The sequence below is a fragment of the Gavia stellata genome, chromosome 18, assembly GCF_030936135.1.
Source record: "Gavia stellata isolate bGavSte3 chromosome 18, bGavSte3.hap2, whole genome shotgun sequence".
Classification (NCBI taxonomy): Eukaryota; Metazoa; Chordata; class Aves; order Gaviiformes; family Gaviidae; genus Gavia; species Gavia stellata.
In genome coordinates this window covers 3,636,153-3,660,217 of record NC_082611.1, presented here as the reverse complement: position 1 = coordinate 3,660,217, position 24,065 = coordinate 3,636,153, and the positions used below count along the sequence as shown (strand labels likewise).

Sequence of the window (24,065 nt, the reverse complement as noted above, 5' to 3'; positions counted from 1 at the left end):
CCCCAATCCAGCACACACCGGTATAAATAATCAGCTTTAATTGTCTGTACAAAACTCTCCAACTATGAAAATACCATTTAAAAAGGCAAGGGGGGGCCGGGGGCAGGGCAGGGGGCTATGTACAAGGAGGGGGGGGCACAGCAAGGGGACGGGGGCACCCACCAGCCCCCCTGGGAGCCCCGTGCCACCCTGCCCTCCCTTCTCTGAAAGCGCTCAGGCCCGGCTGTCCCCGGGGGTGGTGGCAGCTCCTAACTGGGGGGATGGTCAGTGCTGGGGTGGGGGGGGAGGGAGAGGCTGGGGGGGGGCCCTCTTGCCTACCGGGGGCATGGCTGGGGAGAGGGCCCCTACCCACCACCATGGGGCCAAACCTCCTCCCCCCCGCAATGGGGCAATGCCAAGGCACCCCGAGACCCCCCTGCGGCAGCGGGACCCAAGGGGGGGCCGGGCAGGGACACCAGGAGAGGGGGGCGAGGACGGGCCCCCACCCTGTGCCAGGGCACTGGGGGGTACTGGGTGGCACTGGGGCCAGGCTGGCCAAGTATCCCAGTGCCATGCAATACTGGGACAGTGTCACTAGAGGTCCCCACGTCCCGTCACCCAAGCGGGCTGGGGACAGGGACAGAGCCATGGGGTGGCCGAGCCCACCCGGGGTGCCCCACCCGTGGCTGTCCCACGCCCGTGAGCCTCCGCACCCGCCGCCGGTGGCACAGGGCACCACCCTGCCCCTCCCCACCCCCCCCACCCCCCTTAAAACCTGCTCCCTAACACCCTCCTGCAGAAGGGGCTCCCGTCCCGGGGGAAACTGAGGCACGCGCCTCCCCGCCACCCCCTTTCCCCACGTCCTGGACCCGGAGGGGGGCTAGCAGCGGGGCTAGCAGCGTGCCCCCGCTCCCCAGCTAGCCCGATGTGACGGTGGTGCCGCTGCCCAGCTTGATGATCATCTGCTGGCAGTCGTGCAGCGTCCGTTTGTCGCCCAGCTTCTCCAGGGTGCGGGCGGCCTCGGCCAGCATGCCCACGCGCTGGCCCGGCCCCGCGAGGAAGCTGGGTGGGAGGTAGCAGCAGGCCAGCAGCAGAGCCTCGGCGTGCTCCCGCGGCGTGGGGTGGCTCTCCGGCTCGCCGGCTGCAAGAGGGGGAGAGCGGGTGTCAGCCCCAAGGGTGCCCTCGGAAGCCACCCACCCTCCCTCGGGTGCTCTGGCACGGTGACGGGGCCGTTCGCCCACCCCAGAGCAGGTGCCACCACCAAAGCACGGGCAGGAATCCCCCCAGCGCCCCATCACCCAGCGCTGCTGGGGTGCGGCGGGTGGGGAGCGGGGTGTCCCAGCCCGTGTCCCACCTGTTTTGCTGCCCTGCACCCCTCTCCTCCGCAGGCTGCGGTCCAGCAGCTGGTGGGTGCGCGTGGGGCTGGCCCGGGCCATGAGCCTGGCGGTGGCTTCGTGCAGGAACACCTGGGGCAGGTTGGGGACAGTGAGCGCGGGTGGGCGCAGGGGAGGAGGGGACGCGCCAGGAGGAGGGTCGGGGGGCTCACCCGGCGCATGGCGGGGCGGAGGGTCTGGGCCAGGCGCCGCAGGCTGCTGAGGTCCTGCTGGAAGCCGCGGAGCTCGAGGGCGGACGCCTGGTAGAGGCAGCTGCGCTGCTGGCTGACGCTCATCTGCTGCTGCCACAGGTTGGTGCGGGTGACGAGGAGCAGGTCGCACAGCAGGAGCTGGACCGCCTGGAGGGGGGCGGGGGGGTGAGGGGGGTGGGTGAGCACCCGGACGGACAGACGGACGGTGGTGGGGGAGCCGAAGAGGTCCCTGCGGGCAGGCGTCGCTGCGCGGGGCCCCCGCCGGGCTGCATGGCAGGGGCATTGCACTCCCAGTCTGACACATGCAATGCAACTACAATGCACCCCTGCAAGGGCCGGGGGCACCTCCCGCGAGGGCTGGGTGCTGCCCCCCCCCTCCCAGGGCGGGCAGCCACTTTGCCCCCCACCCCAGCTCACCTTGTCGATGGTGCCTTTGGGGGGGCTGCCGAGCTCCAGGCTCTCCCGCAGGCAGCCGCTGGCCTTCTCGCAGTGGTTCAGGCTGGCCTGGCTGCCGTCCTGCTTGCCCAGCATGGCCCGGACGGCCCTGAAGGAGTGCAGGGCGGCGCGGGGCAGGGGCTTCCTGCGGGGGGGGGACACAGGGTCACTGCAGGCCCCTCGCTGGGCTGTGCCCCCCATCAGCGGACACGGGGCAGCAGAGCCACAGTGCTGAGAGCGCTGAGAGCAAGGGCTGTGCCAAGCCAAAAAGGAGGGGAGGGGTGCGATGAGTTGCCACCCCCCCCATCCCCGATGCCCCCGGCACTCACTCAGAGCTCTGCAGCGCCCGGGGCATCGTCTCCACCAGCGGGTAGAGGCGCTCAGCCCCCTCCTCGTCTCCCTGCAGCCAGTGAATAACTGTGCCAATGATGGATGCCCACCACTTGGACACGGGGTCGGTGCCTGCGGGGCAGGAGGGACACGGGAGAGGGGCATCCACCGGCCCTGTGGCCCCCCAAGCGAAGCGTCTCCAGGGAGGGGACACGCCGGCCTCACCTGTGACGGCCGCCAAGCCGGAGCTGATGGAGGGCGCGGGGCCAGGTGCGCTGCTGGCATCGGAGCAGCCGTTGAGCAGCTGGAGGTACTCGAGGGCGTCGGAGAAACGCCTGCCGGGAGAGGGGCTGTGAGCGGGGCCGGCCCCACGCCGGGCGGAGGGAGCGGGGTGCCCACCCCGGCACTTACCCCTCTCCCTGGGCAGCGGGGCGGCCGGGCTCGGGCACGGCCACGCAGCACAGCGCCTTCTCCAGGAGGTGCTCACGGAAGAGCTGGGTCACCTGCGCCAGCGGGTCCACTGCGGCACAGAGGGGCGTTGAGGGGGTACGCCTCCCCCCCGAAACAGGAGGCTGGGGGCGCCGGGAGCGGCAGGATTACCTGGGTTGCCGGCGGAGCTGTAGATGGTCTCCCTCGGGACGCCCTTGACGGCCCAGTCCCCGTCGACGAAGAAGCGGTGGCCCAAGGGGTGGCAGAGCCACTGCATGGCGGGGGGCACGGCCCCGCCGTGGGACAGGGCCACGCGCCGGGCGCTGCAGAGGAAGGGGCGCTGCAGGGAGAGCGGGGGATCAGGGTGGGCCACCCAGCGCCGGGTCCCAGGGAACACGCATGACCTCTCCGCCCCACGGCGGAGCGGGCTGCCCCATACTCACAGCCAAGAAGTGGAAGCAGCGGTGCAGGCTGGCCTTGACCCGCAGGGCGGCCGCCACGTAGATCTCGGCCAGGGCGGCCACGGAGACGGCGTCGCCAGCGCACTCGGCCAGGTTGACGGCGCTCAGCGCCAGGTTGATGGCCAGCAGGTGCCCCCCGGCCTGCTTCCCTGTGGGGAGGGGGGCTCAGGAGGGATGTGGGGCGCGGGGGTCCCGTCCCCCAGCCCGCCCCTCCCGCGGCGCGGGGCCGTACCGGCGAGATGGAGCTGGTGCAGGCGGTGGTAGGCCATGGCGGCGTCGCGGGCGCTCTGACGGACGTGGGCGGGGGGTGGGGGGTCAGGGCGCAGCCCCCCGGCGCGGGCGGCCAGCCAGCGGCCCACCCAGAGGCGCTGGAGCAGGTGCCGCAGCAGGCTCCAGAGCAGGCTGCAGGCCAGGTCCCCGTGGGAGGCGGGCAGCGGCCGCCCCAGTGCCCCCAGCGCCGTCCGCAGGTGCTGGGCCCCCTGAGCAAAGTCCCCCTGCGCCCCCGGAGAGGGTCAGGGCGGGGCCGAAGGGTGGGGCCGAAGGGCGGGGCTGGAGACAGGGTGGGTGGGGCTAATCGGGGAGTGGGCGGGGCTACACATAGTGGGAGGGGTGTAGGAGCGGGGCTAGGTGCCATAGGTTAGCTAAGCTCAGTGGGGTGGGCGGGGCTAGCCCAGGTGGAAGAGGCGGGGCTGGGGCAGGTGGGCGGGGCTACTGGTGGTGCTGGGGCGTCAGGGCGGGGCCAGACAGGCTAAGCTTAGAGCGGGTGGGTGGGGCTAGTGCAGGTGGAAGAGGCAGGGCGGGGCCAGGTGGGTGGGGCTAATGTCAATAGAAGGGGGCAGGGCACTGTGAAATGGGCGGGGCTAACCCAGAGAGCAGGTGCCAGGACAGAGGGCTGGAGGGGCCAAGTGGGGTGTGGCCAGGGTGGGTGGGGCAGGTGACATCATGCAGGGTGTGGCAAGGGGGCGGGGCTTACCCGGTCAAGGTCGAGGTCTGCCTGCCGGCGGTGCCGCCAGAAGAGGACGGAGGGCTCGGAGTGGGGGCGGGTGACAGGCTCCCCGCAGACGAAGAGCCGTACCACCGCCCCCAGCACCAGCGCCGCGTTCAGCGCCCAGAAGGCCAGCGTGGGCCACAGCCACTGCGACCACCCCCACGGCTCCTCTGCACGGGGAGGGGGTCAGTGCCACCCCGCCGCCTCTGCCCTGCGCCCACCCCAGGGTCTCCATCCCGGTGGCCTTCACCCCGCGCCCACCCCAGCAGCCTCCACTCAATGGTGTCCACCCCAGCAGCCTCCACCCCAATAGTCTCCCACCTCGGACATCCCCCAAGACCCCCCTCCTGACAGCCTTCACCCCATGCCCACCCCAACAGCCTCTATCTACCCTGATGGGCTCCACCCCAACAGCCTCAACCCAGGTAGTCTCTCCCGCACCCCGACATCCTGCACCCCAAAGGTCTTCACCTCAACAGCCTCCATCCCAATGGCCTTTACACCATGCCCACGCTGACAGCCTCCCTCCACACCCGTCCCAACAGCCCCTATCCCAGTGGCGCCCATCCCAATGGCCCACCCCAACAACCACCGCCCTGACAATCTCCATTCCCATGGCCTCCACCCCGAGAGCCTCCACCCCGAGAGCCTCCACCCCATGCCAGAGCTTACCCACAGTGCCAGACTCAGCCATGATGCTCCTGCCGGGACCGGCGGTGCCCAGGCTCCCCACAGGGGCCGGGGCACCGGAGCCCCGGAGGAGGGAGGCCAGGGGGTTGAAGGAGAGGCAGAGGAAGACGAAGGCGCAGAGGGCCATGCGGGAGCGGTCCAGCATGCCCTGGCTGCTGGGCGAGGGCGGCGGGCGCTCCTGCTTCACCTGCGCGGGCAGAGCTGCTGTGAGCCCCAGAGCATGGGCATGGGGCATGGTGATGGGGCACAGGCATGGGGTACAGGGCATGGAGCACAGTGATGGGGCATAGGCATGGGATATAGGGCACAGGCATGGTCGTGGGGTACAGGACATGGGGTACAGGACATGGATATGGGTATGGACACGGGTATGGAGCACAGAGCACATTTTGGGTCACAGAGCATGGGGCACAGGCGTGGGGCACGGCTGCAGCAGCCCACTGCACCCCAGACTGCCCCCACACCCCTCCCTCCAGCCCCAAATCAGGCGAGGAGGAGCAGCCTCAGGGAGCAAGACCAGGCTGGCAGGCTTTGCTCTTGGCACCCCCGGGGTGATGCAGCAGATCCCCCACCCCACTCGGAGAGAGGGGATCCTTCCTGCAGCCCCCCCCCCCACCTTGCCATGGTCGCAGAGGGGGCTGTCGGGCTCTGAGTCGCTGCTGCTGTTGCTGCTGCCCCCGCTGAGTGAGAGCGGGCTGCTGTGGGATGGCGAGCCCATATCTGAGGGCGGTGGCGTCAGCATCTCCATCACCTCCGCCTTCACCACCTCCATGGGGGCCTCCGCCTTGGCCCCCCCGCTGCAGGAGGCCACCAGGTCCTTCAGGGAGTCTGTGGGGAGCAGAGCGAGCTGAGGGATGCTGGGGGGGTACGGCAGCCCCGGCGTCAAGGCTGAGCCCCCCTGGAACCTGCCCTTCCACTCACGGTTCTTCTGCACGGCCATCTTCAGGGCAAGGTTCTCCTGCTTCAGCTTCTGGTTGCTCTGCTGCAGGAAGCGGATGTACTCGATCGCCTTCCTCAGGATTGCCGACTTGTTGAGCTGCCGGCAGACAGGGACGGCTCAGCCCAAACGCCAGGCGAAGCCCCCCCTTTCCCAGCCCCGGTCCCACCGCCCCCAGGCTCCCACCTTGGCCTCGGTGCCCACCACCAGGTCCTTGAGCTCCACAATCTTGTCGTTGATGGAGGAGCGGTAGCGTTTCTCGATGGCGTTGTGCGCCGTGCGCTTCTCCCCCCTGCTCTGCACCAGCGCCGGCTTCCCGCTGGGCGCCAGCCGGTTGATGGGCAGCTTCTCGGTGTCCACCACCAGCGGCACCGTGGCCAGGATGGTCCCTCCGCTCACCAGCGCCTGCAGGGACATGGGGTGGTGTCGGTGGGGGTCCCGGAGCATCCCCCTACCCCGGAGCTCGCCGGCGGCGGGACCTACCGGCACCTGCAGCGAGGCGGCAGAGCCGCTGGCGCTGGTGGCCAGGGAGGCGATGCTGGAGGTCTTGGCGCTGCCGGCATCTGTCTTGACGGCCGTCAGCAGCAGGGAGTCAGCCTTGATGAAATGGGGCTGCAGCAGGACCTGGGGGGCAGGCGGGGGTCAGCAGGGCTGGGGGGGGGCGGCACTGGAACCCCCCACCCCTGGCACTGGGCTTACCGGCACCGGCTGGATCTGGGGCGAGACGGGCTGGGTGGCGGGGGCAGCGGGGGCCAGGAGCTGCTGGGGTGCCACGCTCTGCACGGGGCCGGGCAGTGCCAGGGGCTGTCCCGGCTGCGGGGCGGCGGGCAGGGGGCTGGGCAGGGCCTGCCCCGCACCCCCAGGCTGCACGGCTGGGCATGGAGCAGAGGACAGCGTTACCGGACCCCCCCGGCACCAGCCCACCCTGGGCACCCCCATCCCGCAGGGATGCATTCCCCCCCCTCCAGCAAGAGCCCCCCCACAACACACCCCCACCCAGGGAGCCCCGACCCCCCCTGCACCCCCAAATCCTCACCGGAGAAGCTGTGTTGGTTCTGGTAGCCCACCAAGGGCTGGGGGCTGAACGGGCCAGGAGACGCGGGGACGAAGCTGGGGGCCAGCACGACGCCGGGCTGGGGCTGGCTGCTGGGCACGGCCACCGGCTCCTCCTTGACACCCGGGGCCGGCGCTGGCAGGAGCGGGGCTGGGGGCTGCGGGGTGAAGGCCGCCATCCCGGGGGGCCCCGGGTAGACGCTGCCGGTGGGGGCGGCGGGGGGAGGCTTGCTGGGCCCCAGGTAGGTGCTGAGGGTGCCCGGGGCAGGAGGGAGCCCCGGGGGCACGGCGCTGTCAGAGGTATTGAACGGCGTGTCAAACAGCCCCGAGAAGTCATTGTCCGGCGTATTGATCAGCTGGAGCATGTCTGTAAAACAGCCCCCCCGCCACGCCGTCAGCGGCTGCCCCAGTCCCGCACCTCCCAAGGGGCCCCCAAAGCCCCAGGGGTCCCTGGGCTGGCCCCATGCTGCCCACCCCACAGCTCAGTACTTTGGGGAGGGATCCCCGTAACCCTGGTGCAAAATTCCCCGAAAGCCCAGGAATCTGCTGTGCCCTGCTCGTCGCAGCCTCCTGGCCACCCTGCCAGTGGGGAAACTGAGGCACGGCACTTGCAACAGGGGTGCCGGGGCCTGGCCACCAGTGGTCAGAGGCTTCCAGCCCGGTCTGGGGGTGGCAGGGTGGATCTCAGCCTGTTTCTGAGGTCGAGGGGGGCAGAGACAGGCTTGTGCCAGCTCGTTCATTTATCATATACCAGAAACCCCGACAACCCCCAAAACAGGCCCTGCATCAGGAGGAGGGGGTGCTCGGGCTGGGACAGAGGGGTGGCACACCTGGGACGTGCCGGACCCCTGTGCCACAGCGTGCCTGCCCACGGCACCCCCCAGGAGGGCAGCTGGGCAAGCGCGGGGTTAAATAGGCTCGGGGGTCTGCCCCGCTCCATGGGACATGGGTGCCCCGGGATGTCCCCATCCACACGCCCCGACACCCACACATCGCCCCGACACCCACACATCGGGGTGTCCCGAAATGCCCCCACTGATGTGTCCCGAGATGCTCCCACCACAGCACCCCGAGATGCTCCCACCGCCGTACCCCCAGGCGCGCCCCCCCACGCACACACCCTCAGGATGCCCCCACCCAGGTGCGCAGCCCCCGGATGCCCCCCCATGGGGTGCAGCACCCTGAGAGGGGCCACGGCGGTGACCCCACCAGGTGGGGAAGAGGAGGGTGACGAGGCGGGGGTACCTTCGAAGGTGCACTCCATGCTGGAGGGCGTGGGGGGGTCCCCAAGAGCAGGTTGCGGCCCCCCGCTCAGCCCCGTGCCGGGCAACGACGAGGCACCGGGATATTTTAAAGCCATGTTCTCGCCTCCTCCCCGCCAGCCCTCCCCGCCGCTGCCCGCGCCAGGCCTGGAGCGAGGCCGGCGATGGGGTGATGCGACTCCGCCAATCGCCGCCCGCGCGCCCGCCGCCCCCAGACAGCCCCGCGTCCACGCCAAGGTGAGCCCGGCAGCGGGTTACTCCCGGGCACCCTGCCGTAACCCGCCGGTGGTTACTTGGGGTCAGCCACCGTTAACCCCTTCGCCCCGCGCCCCATCGCTCCCCGGATCTGGCCAGCCCAACACCACGCTCCTCACTCGATGCCCAGCGCCCGGAGGAGACACCCCGCAAGGACCGGGGTCTTTGCACAGCCCCGTTTCCCCCCCAAAGACATCCAGCCCTCGGCACCCCTCTCCGCGCGGGTGGGTTTCCTTCCAGGGGGGCTCCCAACCTCAACACCCCCCCCCCGCCCCAGAGACCCCCAAGGCTCCCCCGTGGTCCAGGGGCAAGAGAGCAAAGTTTGGGGGTGCAGAGAGGGGGTGCTCCCTCCTGGCCCCCCCTTCCTGCTGCCCAGCCCCAGGGGTGGGCACAGCTCTCCCAGCCACCCAGTGCCCACCAGTTATTTCTATCTCGTGGCACCCACTGCCACCCACTCCGTCAGCAGGACAGGGCACCCAGCAGTGCCACGGTTGCCCCCACCCCACTGCTTCAGGCCATGGGGCAGAGCCACGTGGCTGTGGGTCCTGGCAGGTCTCGGAGAGAGGAGGGTATCCACATCCCTGGATGCGCATCCCACAGTCACCCCAGGGTGGGCATGGGGACACGGGACAACCTGTGGCCATCCAGGGACCGGTGGCAAACCCACGGCCCGTGGAGTGTCAGGCCACGTGGGAGAACCATGGGGCACGAGGTGACCCAGATGGCCACGATGCAAAGGAGCGTGGCAAAACCCTACGGCGGGACGCCCTCACCCCGTACGGCCGGTCTGCGCTGGCACGGATCCCAGGGGACCCAAGGGGACACTGGCACAGCTCCGGAGCACCGCTCCTGCCTGCGGCAATCATCCAAATGCCAAAATCTCGCCGGGGGAGGCCGATGGCACCTGGATTTGCCCTGATCCACCACCAATGCCGTTGGGATGAGCCTCCAGCCCTGGGATGTCACCTCCACCCCGGCTCCCGGAGGGGAGACCCCGCTGGACCCCGCAGCGGGGCAGGCGTCGGAGGGTTCGGCCAGCCCCGCGCCCGCCTCGCCGCATGCTCCACCGGCTCTGCCGGTCCGCGCCATCCGGCGCGGACCGGCAGAGCCGGTGGAGCATGCGGCGAGGCGGGCGCGAGGCTGGCCGAGGGCTGGGAAACCCAATTTTTGGCTAAAGCCATGGCAACGCTGCACCCAGCACCCAGTGCCACGGCGGTGGGGAGCGGGTCCCCTTGGGGAGAGGGTCCCCTTGGCACTTGGGGAGTGGGGTCCCCTCGACAGCATCCCCATCCCAGGGACCCCCAGCTCGGCGGGGAGGTGGGTGTCGATGGGTCCCAGCCCTAGAGATGCTCCGCTCAGCCCCGGGGCCGGTGTAGAGCCTCCCCCCCGTGTCCCCCCCCCATGCCGGTTGGGTGGCTCGGGGAACCCAGGCGTCCTGGAGGGAATGACCGGGAGTAACCCCGCCGGTGACGTCACGGAGGGGCGGGGCTACAGGCGACACGATGCTGCGGCCAACGGGGGCCCCGTCGGGGCTGTCCCGGCACCGGCACCTCCAGCCCCGGGGGGGTCCCGGTGTCCTGCTCCCCCCGGCCCCCAGGACCCTGCTCCTCCCCGAGCCCCCCCGCCATGAACCGGCCCCCGGTAACGGAGCCAGCCCGATCCACCCGCCCCTGCACCGACTCCGCGCACCAGCAGCTCCGTGTCCCCCCCACGCCGGGCCCGGCACCGAGCCCGGTCCCTCCGGCTGTGCCCCGGTGCGCCGGCCGTGCACCGAGCCCCGGTTATGCACCGAGCCCGCTCCCTTCAGCCCGGCCGTGCACCGAGCCCGGTCCTCCGGCCATGCACCGAGTCCCGGTTATGCACCGACCCCGCTCCCCCGCTTACGTCCCGGTCCCCGGTTCCCTGACCGTGTAGGGAGCCTGGTCTCCCCAGCCCCGGCCATGCACCGAGCCCCGGTATCGCACCGAGCCCCGGTATCGCACCGAGCCCAGCCCTCCGGCCGTGCACCGAGCCCCGGTTCTGCCCCCAGCCCGGTCCCGGCCGTGCACCGAGCCCCGGTTCTGCCCCCAGCCCGGTCCCGGCCGTGCACCGAGCCCCGGTTCTGCCCCCAGCCCGGTCCCGGCCGTGCACCGAGCCCCGGTTCTGCCCCCAGCCCGGTCCCGGCCGTGCACCGAGCCCCGGTTCTGCCCCCAGCCCGGTCCCGGCCGTGCACCGAGCCCCGGTTCTGCCCCCAGCCCGGTCCCGGCCGTGCACCGAGCCCGGCCCCACTCTCCGCCGCCGCCGCCCGGGTCGGGACGCACCGTCGATGTCGCTGAGCAGGGCCGTGTCGATGTCGCTGGCCCCGGAGAGGCCGAGGGACGGCGCCAGCCCCTCCAGGGCCGCGTCGTCGAAGGCGAGGGCGCTCATCCCGGCGGCGGCGGCGGCTCCCGGGCTGCGGCGGCTCTAGGAGCGGCGGGGCCGCCCGCCCGCGCCCGCCATGGCCGCGCTGGCCCGCGGAGAGGGAGGAAGGGGACGAGCCGCCAAGTTGCTCCCGCGAACCGTGCCCAGACCTGCTACCGGGCAGGGGAGGGAGGGGATGGAGGCGGACCCGCCGCCGCGTCCCGCCCCGCCACCGCCTCCCCGCCCCGCCCCGTCGGCGCCGGGACCGCTGCACCGCGCCGGGACCCCCGGCGGCAGCGGGCAGGGAGCGGGTGCAGCGGGACCGGAGCAGCTGCAGCCCCTGAGCGGGGCACCGGTCCCCGGGGAGCCACCGAGCCCCGGGGACAGGCCCCGAATACCCGGGCTGGGCTCTGAGTGCCGGGGCTGGGCGTTACGTACCACTCAGGCCCGGCTCGGGGCACGCGTGGCAGCGGGCAGGAGGGCCGGCGTGGGCAGAAGGTGGTGGCCGTGGCTGCTGTAGCCCCCAGCACCTCGTGGAGGCCATGTGCCAGGGCCACTGCGTCACCTCTCGAGGCTCCCGCGGTCCCCCGCGCAGAGGCAGGCTGCGGCTATCTGCCTTCCCCCTCCCAGCTCCGGGGTCCGGAGCGTGTCCCCGCACCGCTGCCCGACCACGGCACGGCCCAGGGTGGGAGAAGGTCCCACGGCCCCCGGTCAGGGGATGCCGAAGGGCCCACGCTACCCTGCGAGCCCCAGCTGAGCCCACGCGCCCTCCCGGGTGCCGTGAGCTGTGGGAACCAGGAAAACCACTGGTGCCGTGAGCTGTGGGAACCAGGAAAACCACTGGTGCCGTTGGGGTCAGCCCCGTGGCTGCCCACGGGTGGTGGGTCTCAGCGTGGGGGTCTCAGGCCAGGGCGAGGCCATGCCGCTATGCCCTGCGGCGCTGCGGGGTTTGTCTCGCTGCTGGGAATAATTCAGGAAAAGAAAACGCGCTGCGACACCGGCCCTCTGAACGGTTGCCCTCTCCTCTTCTATGCCACCGAGCACAGTCTGAGGCCACCTGTGAATTAATTAAACCTGGCTGCACCGCAAAAACCTCCCCCCAGCCTCACCGCCTTCCACGTGGCGGCACAGCAGGCACCCCTGTGCAATATGGGGATCCCCTGCACAGAATGGGGCACCCTGGTGCAACACAGAGCTCACCGGGGGCCACACAGAGCATCCCGTGCATGCACGTGGCGGTGGCAGAGCCGTGGGTGCACAGCCCTGCCTGTCCCTCTGCACGCTTGCCCCCACTCCGGCCTCCTCAAGCTGGGGACGTTAACCTGTGCCCGAGCTGGGGACGAGCCCAGGGAGTCCTGGCTCAGCTCCACGCCAACGGCTGGGGCAGTGTCACCCGGACACGGACCACTGGCAGCGCTCGGACATCCCTCGTCCACAGCAAACGCTACTAAAGAAAAACCCTCGAGAGACCCACAACCCGCCATGGGGTGCGCAGGGGGGCCGTGCACTTCCCGCACGCTTTTGGGTCACCGGGGAGAAGCTGGGCTCCGTGGCGGCGGGAGGTTTCCCTTCGCTTTCAGGAAAGCGCTTGCAGCAGTCCCCGTGCTGCAGGAGGAGAGGGCAGGTTTCCAGGGCCGGGGAGACGGATGTGCCGCGGCCCCGCGAGGCTTTAGGGCAACCTTGTGCGAACGTGAGGGTCACTCGCCTTTAACAACCCACGCGAGACCTGGGACACAGCCTTCCCCGTGAGACACGGAGTGGGGAAAATCACACGCATAAACACGGCTTTATTTTTGCACAAGCTGCGGGCAAAGCCGGATTTTGCAGGGCTCCTTCCCCGACCCCAAGCCTCCCCCTGAGCCGGAGGGGATGTGCACCCCGGAGACCCACACACGATGCTTTCCCCGGCTCCTGGGGACCGAAGCAAACGAGCAGCATCCTCTGTGCAACGGGGAAGAATTAAGCACGCCGGCAGCTCCGTGGGACGGGGTGGGTTTGGAGGCCGATGGATGCCACGCGGGGTGGGGCTCCCCGGGGTAAGCTTGGTTGCGGGGTAGGGAAAACCCCGCCTGTAGGACCAGGGCCACGCAGCCAATAAGCGCGGCGGCCCGGAGTGGAGTGATTCTGCATCACAGCTCAGGGCCCGCGATTACATCATGTCGGTCCTGCGGGGATGGCAGCGGGGCCACGTGGTTGCTCCGGAGTCGCTGAGACGTTTTCCTGAGCGCAGGCTGGGAGGAAACCGCAGGGATGAGACAGAAAACAAACCGGCCCCAAGACGGTTGGGCTCTGGCCGCCGAGCTGGCCGGGCAGGCTCATGCGGCCACAGCGGGCTCGGGCGGCTGCGTAGGGCTCGCTGGCGGCGTGGAGCATCGCCCTGAGCCGCACTGGCGGCAGCGACAGGCTGCGGGACGTGCTGTGCTTCAGCTGCAGAGCCCAAATGCGGCAGCCCCAGGAGCTCTGCCTGGAGCAGCCCCCATCCTGCTACCCCCTTGCTCAGCCGGGTGGGTTCCCCCAAAACGCTGTACCCAGGCGGACGGGAGCCTCTGGATGTTTGCCGCCTGGCAGCACACCTTAACCCTGCGCGGAAAGCAGCCCTGCCCACCCAGGGCTTCGCTGACATGCCCCGCTCCCAGCCCTCGGCACCCCTCGTGCTCCGGGGTTTGTTTTGCTATGGCAGAGCGCGGCATTAATCATTAATTCGTGTCGCAAACAGATTCAAAGCCTCTTCTCTCCTTCACTGCCTGTAACTCTGCTTTGTCAACTATCCCTTCCTGAGCCACGGCTTGGGTAAACACGCAGCCAGGCCCGGCGGCACTCCAGCGTGCCGCGCAGCCCCGGCTCGGGGTTTATTTACCCCAAGGTGAAATGGGAAAAGGCAAATGCACGTGCGGTCACTTCCTATTTGCACCAGGATCCAAACGCGGTGCCCAACGCTGAAAAGCAGTGACACGTACCCCGTCCGACGCTCAGTCCGTACTGGGCTCTGCAGCATGCTGTGCCGGGGCTCTGCAGCCTGCGGTGGAGGGCAGTGATCTGCGGAAGCCCCCGGTCCGTGCTGGGAGCTTGCACGGTCTCTGCGGGAGCCCAGGCGGGTTTGGAGCCGAAAAGCCCATCGGGGTTCACAAACCCAGGGAAGCCGTGCTGGGCTTGGGGAGTCAGGTGTCACCAGTGGCTGGAGGCTGGGGGGGCACACACGCAAAATGTCCCCACGTGCTTGACCTGCTCTTACACTCTTCCCTTTGCACCCACTTTGGCCCCAGTTGGAGACAGAATTTGGGGTTAGAGGGATCTTTGCCTCATGTGTTTTAACTGTGGGGCTGCAGAAGGGAGTGTGGTGCAGCCCCCCTGGAAGGCAGCAGACCCCCCTCCGGCAGCCTTCCTCCTGCCCAGCGCTGGAAATTTATGACCCAGTGCTTTTTGTGTGATTTCTGCTCTGTCAGGGCAGCCGTAGCTCTGCACCTTTCTCAACAGAGCCAGGCCACGAACCTACCCGAATATATCCGACACAGAGTCAGGCACATGACCAGTGCGACGGTAAACAAGCCGGGGCAGAGCTGGATTTAATGCATGCTAATCTGCAGCTACAAGGAGGGGAAACCCATCTTTCAAGCTGTTCCGTGCACACACCCCTTCCCCAAAGCAGCTTTTAAACCACAGGCCATTAGGTTTGATCTCCACGTGCAAGATGGAGGGCACCATTCTGACAAATTGGTTCGGTTTTGGCCGAAGTAATGCCATGTCGCTTCTCCAGGGTTCCTAGATGGCTGCTGTTCCTTCTCCTCTGCCCATCAAAACCACCGTCATAAATGAGGACGTTGGAACAAATTCCTGGCCGATGAGTCAAGAAAAGTCGCCCGTTGCATGGGCTGGGAACATCACTTGCATTGCAGTGCGCAACAGCTCCTTACCCGTCACTTTCTAGGTCACCGAGGCAGGTGATCCTAAGTCACCCTCTGAGGACCATCGGGCAAGCCCTGCAAGGTGGGCAGGTGTCCCACCAAGCACCACGGTTGTCACCTGTGTGTCTGTCTGATGTCAGCCTCAAAGATGTGCCAAAGAGTGGGGAACGAATTTACCAGCAGTGGCAACACACCACCATGCACAGCAAGACCCACGTAAAGACACAAAGAGCATCTTCTGCTGGGGACAACCCTTCTCCCGGTGAGAATACCCGGGCCTCTGCCATTTGGAGGAAACGGAGGATTCCCAAAAGCCTGCGTCGTGTTTTGACATCTGACGGGCACCCAACGGCAGCCGCAGGCTGTGCGTGTCTCCCGCGCTCGCTCGTACCGTGTTCAGGCCGGGCGGTGAAGCAGAGCGAGACACCACCTGAGAGACAGACAGATACCATCCTCCAGGTCACACTAGTAGTGTATTTATTGGAGTATCTCACATGCAGGAACCAAAGTAGAGATGATTTCTGGAGCAAGTTAAACAATGGCAGATTAATACACTTGTATAGTCCTTAAGGTAAACACTTTCTACGTGAATACAGTAACATTTTAGTGTTGGGTTTCTTTGCTTTTTCTGTATTTTGTTTCTCTTTACAGAGTCAATCTCTTTAAACAGTTATGTCCCCCTTCTCCCCCTACCCCATTCCCAAACAAAAAAATACCCAATATCTTCAGTAAATAAATATTATCCACTTTTATCTGGAAAGCCTACAGCTGTAATATACAGAGAAGCTATTACACAGGTTACGTTTGTAGGGTTAACGATAGCTCATAATAACATGTACAGAATGAGGAGCTCGTACTCATAAAAACACAGAGCAGGGTGAGAAGTTTGGCGGAGGTTTGCCATGGGCTAAAGAGAAGCAGCACCGGAGCTCGGCGCGACTCAAAAACCAGTCAGCTCTCGGTGAAACGCAACCTCGCCTCTCTCCTGGACGGAGGAGCCAGCGCCTGGGGCACGGTGCGGGGAGGCTGGGGCTGGCAGCCTGGGGACGGAGCACGCAGGCGCAGTTTGGGAGGGATGAGTGGAAGGTGCTGCGTGGGCACCAGCAACACCTTTGGGCGCCTGGCAAGGGGATTCCTGCCTCCTCTCCTCTGCTGGTGGGCAAGGGTGGGTGGGTGCCCCCAGCAGCTGAAGGGTTACCTCCAAGGAGGCTATAAATCCACTCACCGATTGCCTGCTTCATTATTTCCATAAAAATAACTGCCCTGAGCTGTTTTTTTCCAGGGTAGGCTCCGCAAGCCTTGCGGTTAGCATGTAGGAGGTAAACAATGACTGAGCTGGATGAGGCCGGCCTGGGGATGGAGATAGCACAAGCAGTTCCCACTCCACAGGACTCCCAGCAGCAGCAAGAGACCTGACAACTCATCGGACGAAAAAGACTGTTGAAAATGCTGCTGTGTTTGCTCTCCTGGTTTGCATGTCCTGTCCTCATGGGTGAATGCAGGAGAGCACTGAATAGAGAGGAACAGGAACAGGCTGCGTTGGCCGGGGTGCCAGCGGAACGGGGGCCCAGCTCCTGCAGTAGCTTACGGAGGGAGACCATCGCCCCTGCCCTGGGTCTGAAACCACCGCCCGGATCTGTTCTTCCACCACTGGAGGGAAACATCTCGCCACCACAGCCAGCTCTGCAGAGTCCTCCATTTAAAAGTGGAAACAGCCAATGTATCTCATAAAAAAAGAGCCGAACAAAGTCAAACGAACGGAACCCCCCACTAAAATCCTTCTTCAGCTTAGAGGTGGAAAAACAGCCCTGGAAATGGCAGAGCTGATTCGATCAGCACAATTCAGAGACGGAGGCTGTGATAATCGGAAGGGGAAAGGTATGTTGGAGGCTACGTGAGGGTCCTGGTAAGGACCACTCTCTGCATTTATGCTGTTCCCTTTAAGAGACACCGTGCTACGTTTTTATGAGCAATTCTCCTATGAGCCTTACCTACATACTAAACACCCTAAATGTCTGTACAGCACATTGTTATCTATTACACCTGCCAAAGATGCAGCTGAAATCTACACATAACAATTAAAAAACCCGAAAGGATATATTTAAATAGAAACCATTCATTTCTTACATCTCAGCACATGAAGGGTTAACAGAAGAGGTTAAAAAACACACTGGAAAGAAAATATATTGACAAAATAAATATTTAAACCTAGAATAGGGTATGATTAGAACTTACAAAGGACCCCAATAATAATTTAGTGTCATTGAGTGTCAAGCTGTGATTCCTAATATGCCTAGAAAGCCTTGGGATGTTATTTCATATGGAAAGCGGATCAGGCTGCAGCTCCGTCCCTCTTCTCACAAGCGTCGGAGCCACGCAAGTCCTCTGCCCACTCGCACAGGCGAAGCACTCAGAGTGAAAGCGAAGGAAGAATAAATCGAGAGGTCGGTCTTCTGAAGCGAAAAACGCCTTCCCTTTCCCTCAAACAGTTTTCACCGCTCAGGTTTTCTGCAGACCACAAGAGGACGGGGAAGACGAGAGATCCTGATACAGGACATTAGGGAAGCTCTAGTGTAGCTCTTACATTTGTTAAAAAAGGTTTGGGCTAAACCACCGGTTCTGCCACACACTCTGTCCCCTTCGGTGCTTCCTGGCCCCCGTGCTCAGCCCAGGAGAGCCAGGTATGGTGGGTTCGGGCTCCGAATTTAACTCACCGCAGGGGCTGTGCTTTTACCAGAGCCATCAAGGGTCCCACCAAAAGGATGTTTAACCATTCGCCCCAGGCTGAGCACACACCTCCCAAGGAAGGCATCTCCCAAGTGCTGCCCTACTTCCAGCAAAGCCACCATTTGTGCCGACGGCACCTGCCAACCTCTGCAAACAGAGCCCTTGCTTTCCAGCGGATAACGCGGGGCATCGGTAGGGACCACGGACTGCCTGAGGTTGCAAGCACAGAAGAGAGTCCCTTGAGTTGTGCCAATACACGCTCCTCATCTCCCCTCAGCCCCAGCCTTCTTGTTTCACCTCTTTTCCTCCCCAGCCGGAGGGAGCAGTCACTGACAGCGCTGCAAGATCTTCCAGAAAGGGACCAGTTTCTCTCTAAAGCGACAACTTGGAAGTCCCAGGACAGGTTTAGCATGACAGAAAGAAGAAGCGTTAACAGCATCCCCCCACCCCCCCTTTTTGCTTGGGGGTGGGGGAAGAAGGGCCAGCAAATCCGCAGCAGGCGGATTCTGCAGGGGGGCTCAGTGACAGCGCTGGTGATATCCTTGCCACTCAGCATCATTTGACAATGTCCCCATGCTTGAGCAATGCGATTATCTCCTCCGGCTTGGCAGGGAAGCTGGATTAACATGCTTAGAATCACCTGATGTGGCCATTTACAGGGTCAATGTGTTTCAAGGATTTAGAAGAGAAAATACACACTGAAAACACCCACAGAGCTTTTTGCATTGACGGGAATACCAACAATTCATTCTGTGCTGGCAAGACTGCTCAGGCAATCACCAGACACTGCCTGAAATCAAATCAGCGTCACAACAGAAGTTTCCTCAGGTTTCTGGGAGCTGGTGGCCACAGCTGACGTGTTGCAGCAAGGCAGGGTCTGGCCGGAGCTGGCAGTGGGGTGTCTGGCAGCCAGTATCTGAGTACTGGGCTCACCTTGTGTTAAACAGCGAGGGCAGTGGGTGAGAGCAGCAGCGCATACATGCAACCAAGGCAGACTGTCCTGGCACTTTCCATTAGCCACAGAGAAAATGAAATGGAGAGAAACCCTCTGCAGACCCACACAGAAGGGCTTCAACCGGGGAGAGGGCCAGCAAGTAGGGAGAAGAGGCAGCTTGATTCCCAAGCTATCTCCATCCTTACACTGATTTTCCTCGTCCACTTGCAAGCCATGCTACTTTCTGCGGAGCGCAGAGCTGACAGGGAGCAGAGACAAGGTGCCAAGTCAGCGCTGGGGGGTGGCAAGGCAGCCTTGCCCGAGCTCAGCTACATACAGAGGGATTCTGTAAGAGGATGCAGGCAGGGCAGGATAGAGGAGAGAAGGAGCAGGGACAGCACAGAGTGACATCTGACCTGGGACGGCCTGGGAATCCTGCACCAAACAAGGCTTCCCTCCGAAGATTAACGTGACCGCTCTCAAAGACCATCGGTGCTGCAATCGGGCCGTTTGGTAAAAGGTTTTATGTGTCACAACCTACCAAAGCATGGCTTACCCTAGAGAGTATGTTACGAGCTGAAATAACTGCTCAGATAAAAGCTTCTATCACTTTCACATCAGCTGTTTATAGCACAGCTTCTTGGTCTAGAACAACTTCTGAGAGATCTCGACACACATCAGCATCCCAGGAAGCTCAGACATGCCACGTCACAACAAAGTGGCTGGTTGCCTAAGACAAGGAGTGCCCTGAGGAAGAGGGGCTGGAGCACTGCTGAGCGGAGCGCTGCCTGCATGGGCGTTCATCTGATAAAGTGCCTCTCTGTCAGGATAGGAGATTCTTCCTGCCACGCAGCGTTCAGCTCTCTCTTTGATCCTGCCATCTTGCGCCACTGGCTTCCTACCAAGGAACATGCTGGGAGATGCAGCGATGGCTGGAGCTGCCTGCTCCAGCTCTGCTTGTCAGCCCAGCAAGGCAAGCACACATGCTGGAATCCCTTCTGGCAGCTCCAGTAAGAGCAGCACTCTCAGCCATGCCTCTGGCACGCAAGGGAATATGCTTGTTTGCACAGACAGGAGGGAGACTGCAGCCCCGTAGGAGCTGGGAGACAATAAAGGGGCAGAAGTATCAAAAGACACTCCAAAATTTACAAATAGCATGGCCACAATCATCCAACACTTTCTGAGGCCCAAACCTAGAAGGAGATGAGGCGTTTCACCTCCAGCACAGGCAGGCATGGCTAATCCCTCCACGGCAACCATCTCCCTCAGCATTTTCGTACAAGCCTCTGTGAGGTTTGCCTCTTTTTCTCGTACCTACCACCAAGACCAAGCATGTCTATCCTACCAGGCATGGCAGGGAATCCGGGAACCTCAGTGCACACCCAGTCCATGAGCAAGTCCCATCCATCTGCATGGATGTTGTTTACAACAGCTGAGACAAATGCAGAACTCTACAGCCACTGAAGAAGGAATCTAAGGTAAGGAAAAAATAACCTAGCTATTTTAAAAGGCAAACACACTAGAAAAAATCCTCATGTGAGAATGCTCTCCCAAAGAGCAAAACGCTTCATGCGCTAACATTACAGCATCCATTTAGCTCAGTTTTTTTCATTCTTGTCGACTGCCAGAGCTACTGGACATGGCCCACAGACTGCTTTCAAATTAGAGCAAGCCCAGATAAAACACAAGGAAAAAAATACCCTGTGAGATTTAGAATATGAAATGCCGCACAAAGTGGGGAAAAGCGACCACCATATGGTACTGGGAGATGTGTGAGTGGGAGAGTAAAGGATTTTAACTTGTGAAGCACATGTTGAAAGGGGAACAGTTGTTCCTTGCTGTCGAATCCGACACGAAAGCCAATACATTAACATTTTATCTAAAAATAAAGACACACTCCTCCTGAACATTCCAGCTCAGTCAATTACATGCTGATCGACAGAGCACTCTACTTGGCAGGACCTGCCTACAGAAGAGGATGATCCCTACATAAATTGAAGGGCAAGGCTGCTCTCTCCCCTCCGGGCTTTTGTTTCAACACAGTGTGACGTACTCATGCATTCTAAAGGGGTTTTCAGCATCAAGAGCTGGTTTTGTGCAGCTGGGATAGGAAGGAGGGGATTAAGCGAGTGCTGGAGAATCGTGGTCTGGCAGGAATAGTGTTGGACTTAAATAGAAAGAGTCAGCTTGTAGGGGTGGATTGTTTGGGGAGGGGGGGAAGGAGAAGCAATCTATGAAATCGGGGGGAAGGGGGTTGTTGTTAGCCAAGTACTGTGAGAGGACGAAGTGGCCGTACAGCGGCATTCGTCTGCAGAGCACAGGGGTGGGAGGGTGGCTAAGAGCGATCTTCACAGTGCAAAGAGGGCATCCTCCGAGCGCTCTTGCTTTTTCCTGCTGGAAGGATTTGTCGGAGGGGTGGGGGCTTCCAGGGGAGGGGATGGCAGATTGGGAACCATCTCCGCCGCTTTGGCTCGCTCTTCTAAAAATTTGTCAAACTCTGCAATGCAAAAAAAAGAAGGAAGACAGGTAAGAACTGGGGCTCTATGTTTGGCCCCGGGGACAGAGGTTAGCAGGGTCTGAAATTCCAGAGTCTGGTGTCCCATCGGGCTGTGTTTGCAGGCACACATACTAGTACAGCCTCACTTCCTCAGGAAAGGGTACAGACGTCCTTTGAGACACCCTAGCTCAGGCAGCAGAGGGAATCAAACCCACGCTGCACCATCAGCTGCGACAGAAGCAGGGAAACATCATTCCAAAGGGCTGAGCAGCTTGGGGACGCATTCCTGCTGGCACAAACACAGTGCACAGCCAAGAAAGATGGCAGGAAAGCACTTACAGCTGGGAGGGCTCCTCACACCATAAATACTAACTTTTTGCTCTGAAATGCTCTCCTCCTGCCTTTCCGAGTGCAGAAGCATTTGCTGGGGAACATCAGGCTGGGAGAAGTCAGCATCTCAGCAGGGATCAAAGCAGATAATTCAGTTTGTGCACTAACCTGGGAATGGCTCATAGCCACAGGCATCTCTGCTTACCTTCACTGGTCACTCCTTCTTCCAGTTCGTCTCCTTTCTGCAATTGGAACAAAAAGGTGTGTGAATGCACAGGCAGCGCTTCACCTTCACTATTATCCTCTACACATGTTTAATGCAACTGGACAGTTTCCACCACTCGTTTCCACATGCTAACTATTTGAGCAGGGCGACCTGGGGAAATCGCACAGCTCCCACGTCAGGAGGCCAATGGTGACTGACATTTCACTGCACTGCAGAGCAAGAAGACGGGCACTAGAGATGCTCCTGAAGATTGCTGGTGGATAGCTAAACTTTCCCCGCTGGACCTGAATGGCAGTCCAGCGCTGTTTCCACTTCAGACAATAGGCCTGGTCAAAAACTGAGCTGTGTGAGTCATGCAAACACTGTACAAGATGCCATCTTTTGTCACACAGTCCTTTAAAAAGTCAGGATTGCGGTTTGCATTGTGTCTTCAAATAAACTGCACTTTTAGCTGACAAAGGACACATGCCGCAAAATAGTTTGGGGCCAACGTTCCTCACGTGGGAGTTCATTTTAGATTTCATACAAAAATATAGCAGCTTTCCTGGCGTCCATGCTGTACAAAGACAAGACTAGGGTGGGCTGGATGAAGGATACTGATGGGCAGTTAGCGTCTGTCCATGAGATACAAAGGCTGGGATGCCAGGGGGTCAGTGCCTTTCTGCCAGCTGGGTGCATTTCAATATGCGAATTTCCAACAGCACTTTAATAAGGAAATTATATGAAATCCAAGGATGTGGCATCCTTGTCAATCTATCAGGATGTTAAAAATGGATGAAAACACTACTTGAAAACCTCATGTTGAACCTGCTTTGAGAAAAGAAAAGTATTTGTCCATGCCCTGGCTTCTCCACCAGGAGAGTGGGAACATACTGATTGGCCTCACAACGGTGTTTAATGCCTGAGCATTAAATGCCACCTAGCATCTGCTAGCTTTCTACTGCACAGAGGTTTCCAAAGGTACACACAGCAGCCACTGCTTCACGTCCAGAGGTACTGTTTGTTCTAACGTACCCCAAAACGGGTAAGGGAATAAATAACGATTAGCTAACCTAATCTGTAACTTCCTCAGCTGGGAAGCAGAGAACTGAAATGAACCATTAACAAAAAAAGGAGGGCAGGAACCCAGAGTAAAAACCAGAAATCCAGTCCAAACTTTCTCAGAGGGCATCTCTATGCTGCACCTACATACGGTCAGGGACCTGGGAGAAGGGAAGCTGGTACAGTCAGGGCCGCAGCGTGTGCCATCCCCAGACTTGTTCAGGCATTTACACGGCCCTTCTCTGCTTTGCTCTTTTTGGGCAAGACTACCTAGGGGATGACAGATGCACACAGCAACCTCAATATCTCTCCATAAGATCTTCTCTCCTGCTAAATTAATTTAAACGGCAAAGACAAAAGTTTATTCTTTAAGCAGAGTCAACATGCTACATTTAGTGTATTTCTTTAACAAAATGAGGCCAGTTCGTAATTAAATTTGAAAATGACTGCCTGTTCCGAGGTCTGAAAAAACTACCTGCAGCTGAAAACCAGTGACATTTCAAAGACAGCCAGTCAGTCTGCCAAACTCAAACACTGCAACCCAGAATGGGTTTAAGCACTTCAGGTGGCTTTGGAGAGCAAGAGCATTTTCTTCCTTTCAGTACAGTTAGTTCCTCTGGTGCTGGAGCGGAGGGCTGACGTGCCGGAGCACGCCTGCAGCACTGCTGCCAGAGCCGGGAAGCGGAGTCTGAACCCCGCAGCTCCCAGCTAGGAGCTGAGCAAGCAATAGCAAGGGGCTGGGGGAGACCTTAAGGAGTAGGGAGTTATCTGTGGACAGTATCTGAAGTCATAAGAAGTAACGGAAGGAGACGATCCTTAGGGGTATGCTGACCACAAGGAAACAGTTCAGTTCACTAACACCGTGTTTAAAAGAACAGTCTGAAACGCAACCCACCACCCGTCCCCAAAATGCACTTGGTTAATTTGAGTCAGATGCTTACATTAAAAAAAGAGAGCGGAATAAATGCGTACTAGCTGTACCACTGCTTAAACCAAGTGCGTATTGGTACAGCAAAACAAACTCCAGAATGAAGGAAAAGCAACTTTGAGTTCTGTCTTTTGTTTGTTTGCTTAATAATTACCAGACAATAATCATTTAGGAGAAACTGAAAGTTATAAACGTTGAAGAGAGACTGTTATAAATTTTTATTATTACTATTATGAAACATGTCAAGATTGCTTGCCAATTTAACAAAGACATCTCAATTTGAAAGGAATCTAAGCCCTGATCCAGCATCTCTTAAAAGCATGCCTCGACGTCAGCATGAACTTAGATCCTGTCAAAGCTAATGCAGCCTTAAACATGTGCTTTAGGTCCGGTGGAGAACACAGGTAAACTTCAGCACATGTTTAAATGCTTTCCTGGATGAGGACCAGAAACACACGATGTCTGGAACACATGCTATTCTGTGATGTTAACATGGAGAAGTGAAAATAAAACAACTCAGAAAAAAACGTTTGGATTGAATTGCTGTACACGACCCTGTCTCCTCCTGCTGTGGTAGTGCCCTCAAAGGGAAATAAGCCATATGATTTGGAAGTTTCACTGCCTCTCGTTACAAGAAGTACCAGTAACTCAGCAACGCATTGAATTTTATCCGTACAAGTGCTATTGCCCATGTGAA

General features: G+C 61.5%; 2 protein-coding genes across 10 annotated transcripts in view; both read right to left on the bottom strand.

Annotated features, from left to right (window-relative positions):
* Nucleotides 1-773: 773 nt before the first annotated feature.
* On the bottom strand, nucleotides 774-10,810 carry SREBF1 (sterol regulatory element binding transcription factor 1). The gene is made up of 19 exons (XM_059826585.1): nucleotides 10,705-10,810; nucleotides 6,871-7,254; nucleotides 6,534-6,706; nucleotides 6,324-6,458; nucleotides 6,021-6,239; nucleotides 5,819-5,933; nucleotides 5,514-5,725; nucleotides 4,884-5,084; nucleotides 4,193-4,375; nucleotides 3,452-3,713; nucleotides 3,202-3,368; nucleotides 2,930-3,098; nucleotides 2,741-2,849; nucleotides 2,555-2,664; nucleotides 2,329-2,461; nucleotides 1,982-2,144; nucleotides 1,526-1,711; nucleotides 1,333-1,445; nucleotides 774-1,125 (listed from the first exon to the last, which is right to left on the bottom strand). Exons 1-19 carry the CDS (start codon nucleotides 10,808-10,810, stop codon nucleotides 897-899), a joined length of 3,369 nt encoding a protein of 1,122 aa, XP_059682568.1. The 3' UTR covers nucleotides 774-896.
* A 9,100-nt stretch (nucleotides 10,811-19,910) lies between these two features.
* The window catches only part of TOM1L2 (target of myb1 like 2 membrane trafficking protein), a 54,646-nt gene continuing 50,491 nt past the window's right edge, over nucleotides 19,911-24,065 (bottom strand). For all 9 annotated transcript variants that reach the window (XM_059826214.1, XM_059826215.1, XM_059826213.1 and 6 more), the window contains 2 exons: nucleotides 21,379-21,415; nucleotides 19,911-20,843 (listed from right to left, as the gene is read on the bottom strand). In XM_059826214.1, coding sequence (XP_059682197.1) covers nucleotides 20,695-20,843; nucleotides 21,379-21,415 — 186 coding nt within the window. In that variant the 3' untranslated portion in view covers nucleotides 19,911-20,694. The remainder of the gene's footprint in view (nucleotides 20,844-21,378; nucleotides 21,416-24,065) is intronic.

Excerpts from the sequence above, each read along its gene's own strand:
- SREBF1 (XM_059826585.1), bottom strand. The coding sequence starts at position 10,810 with ATGAGCGCCCTCGCCTTCGACGACGCGGCCCTGGAGGGGCTGGCGCCG. Across the intron at positions 4,376-4,883 it reads TCATGGCTGAGTCTGGCACT|GAGCCGTGGGGGTGGTCGCA; the intron begins GTGGGTAAGCTC and ends CCCCGTGCAGAG. Across the intron at positions 2,145-2,328 it reads CGGGCGCTGCAGAGCTCTGA|GAAGCCCCTGCCCCGCGCCG; the intron begins GTGAGTGCCGGG and ends CCCCCCCCGCAG.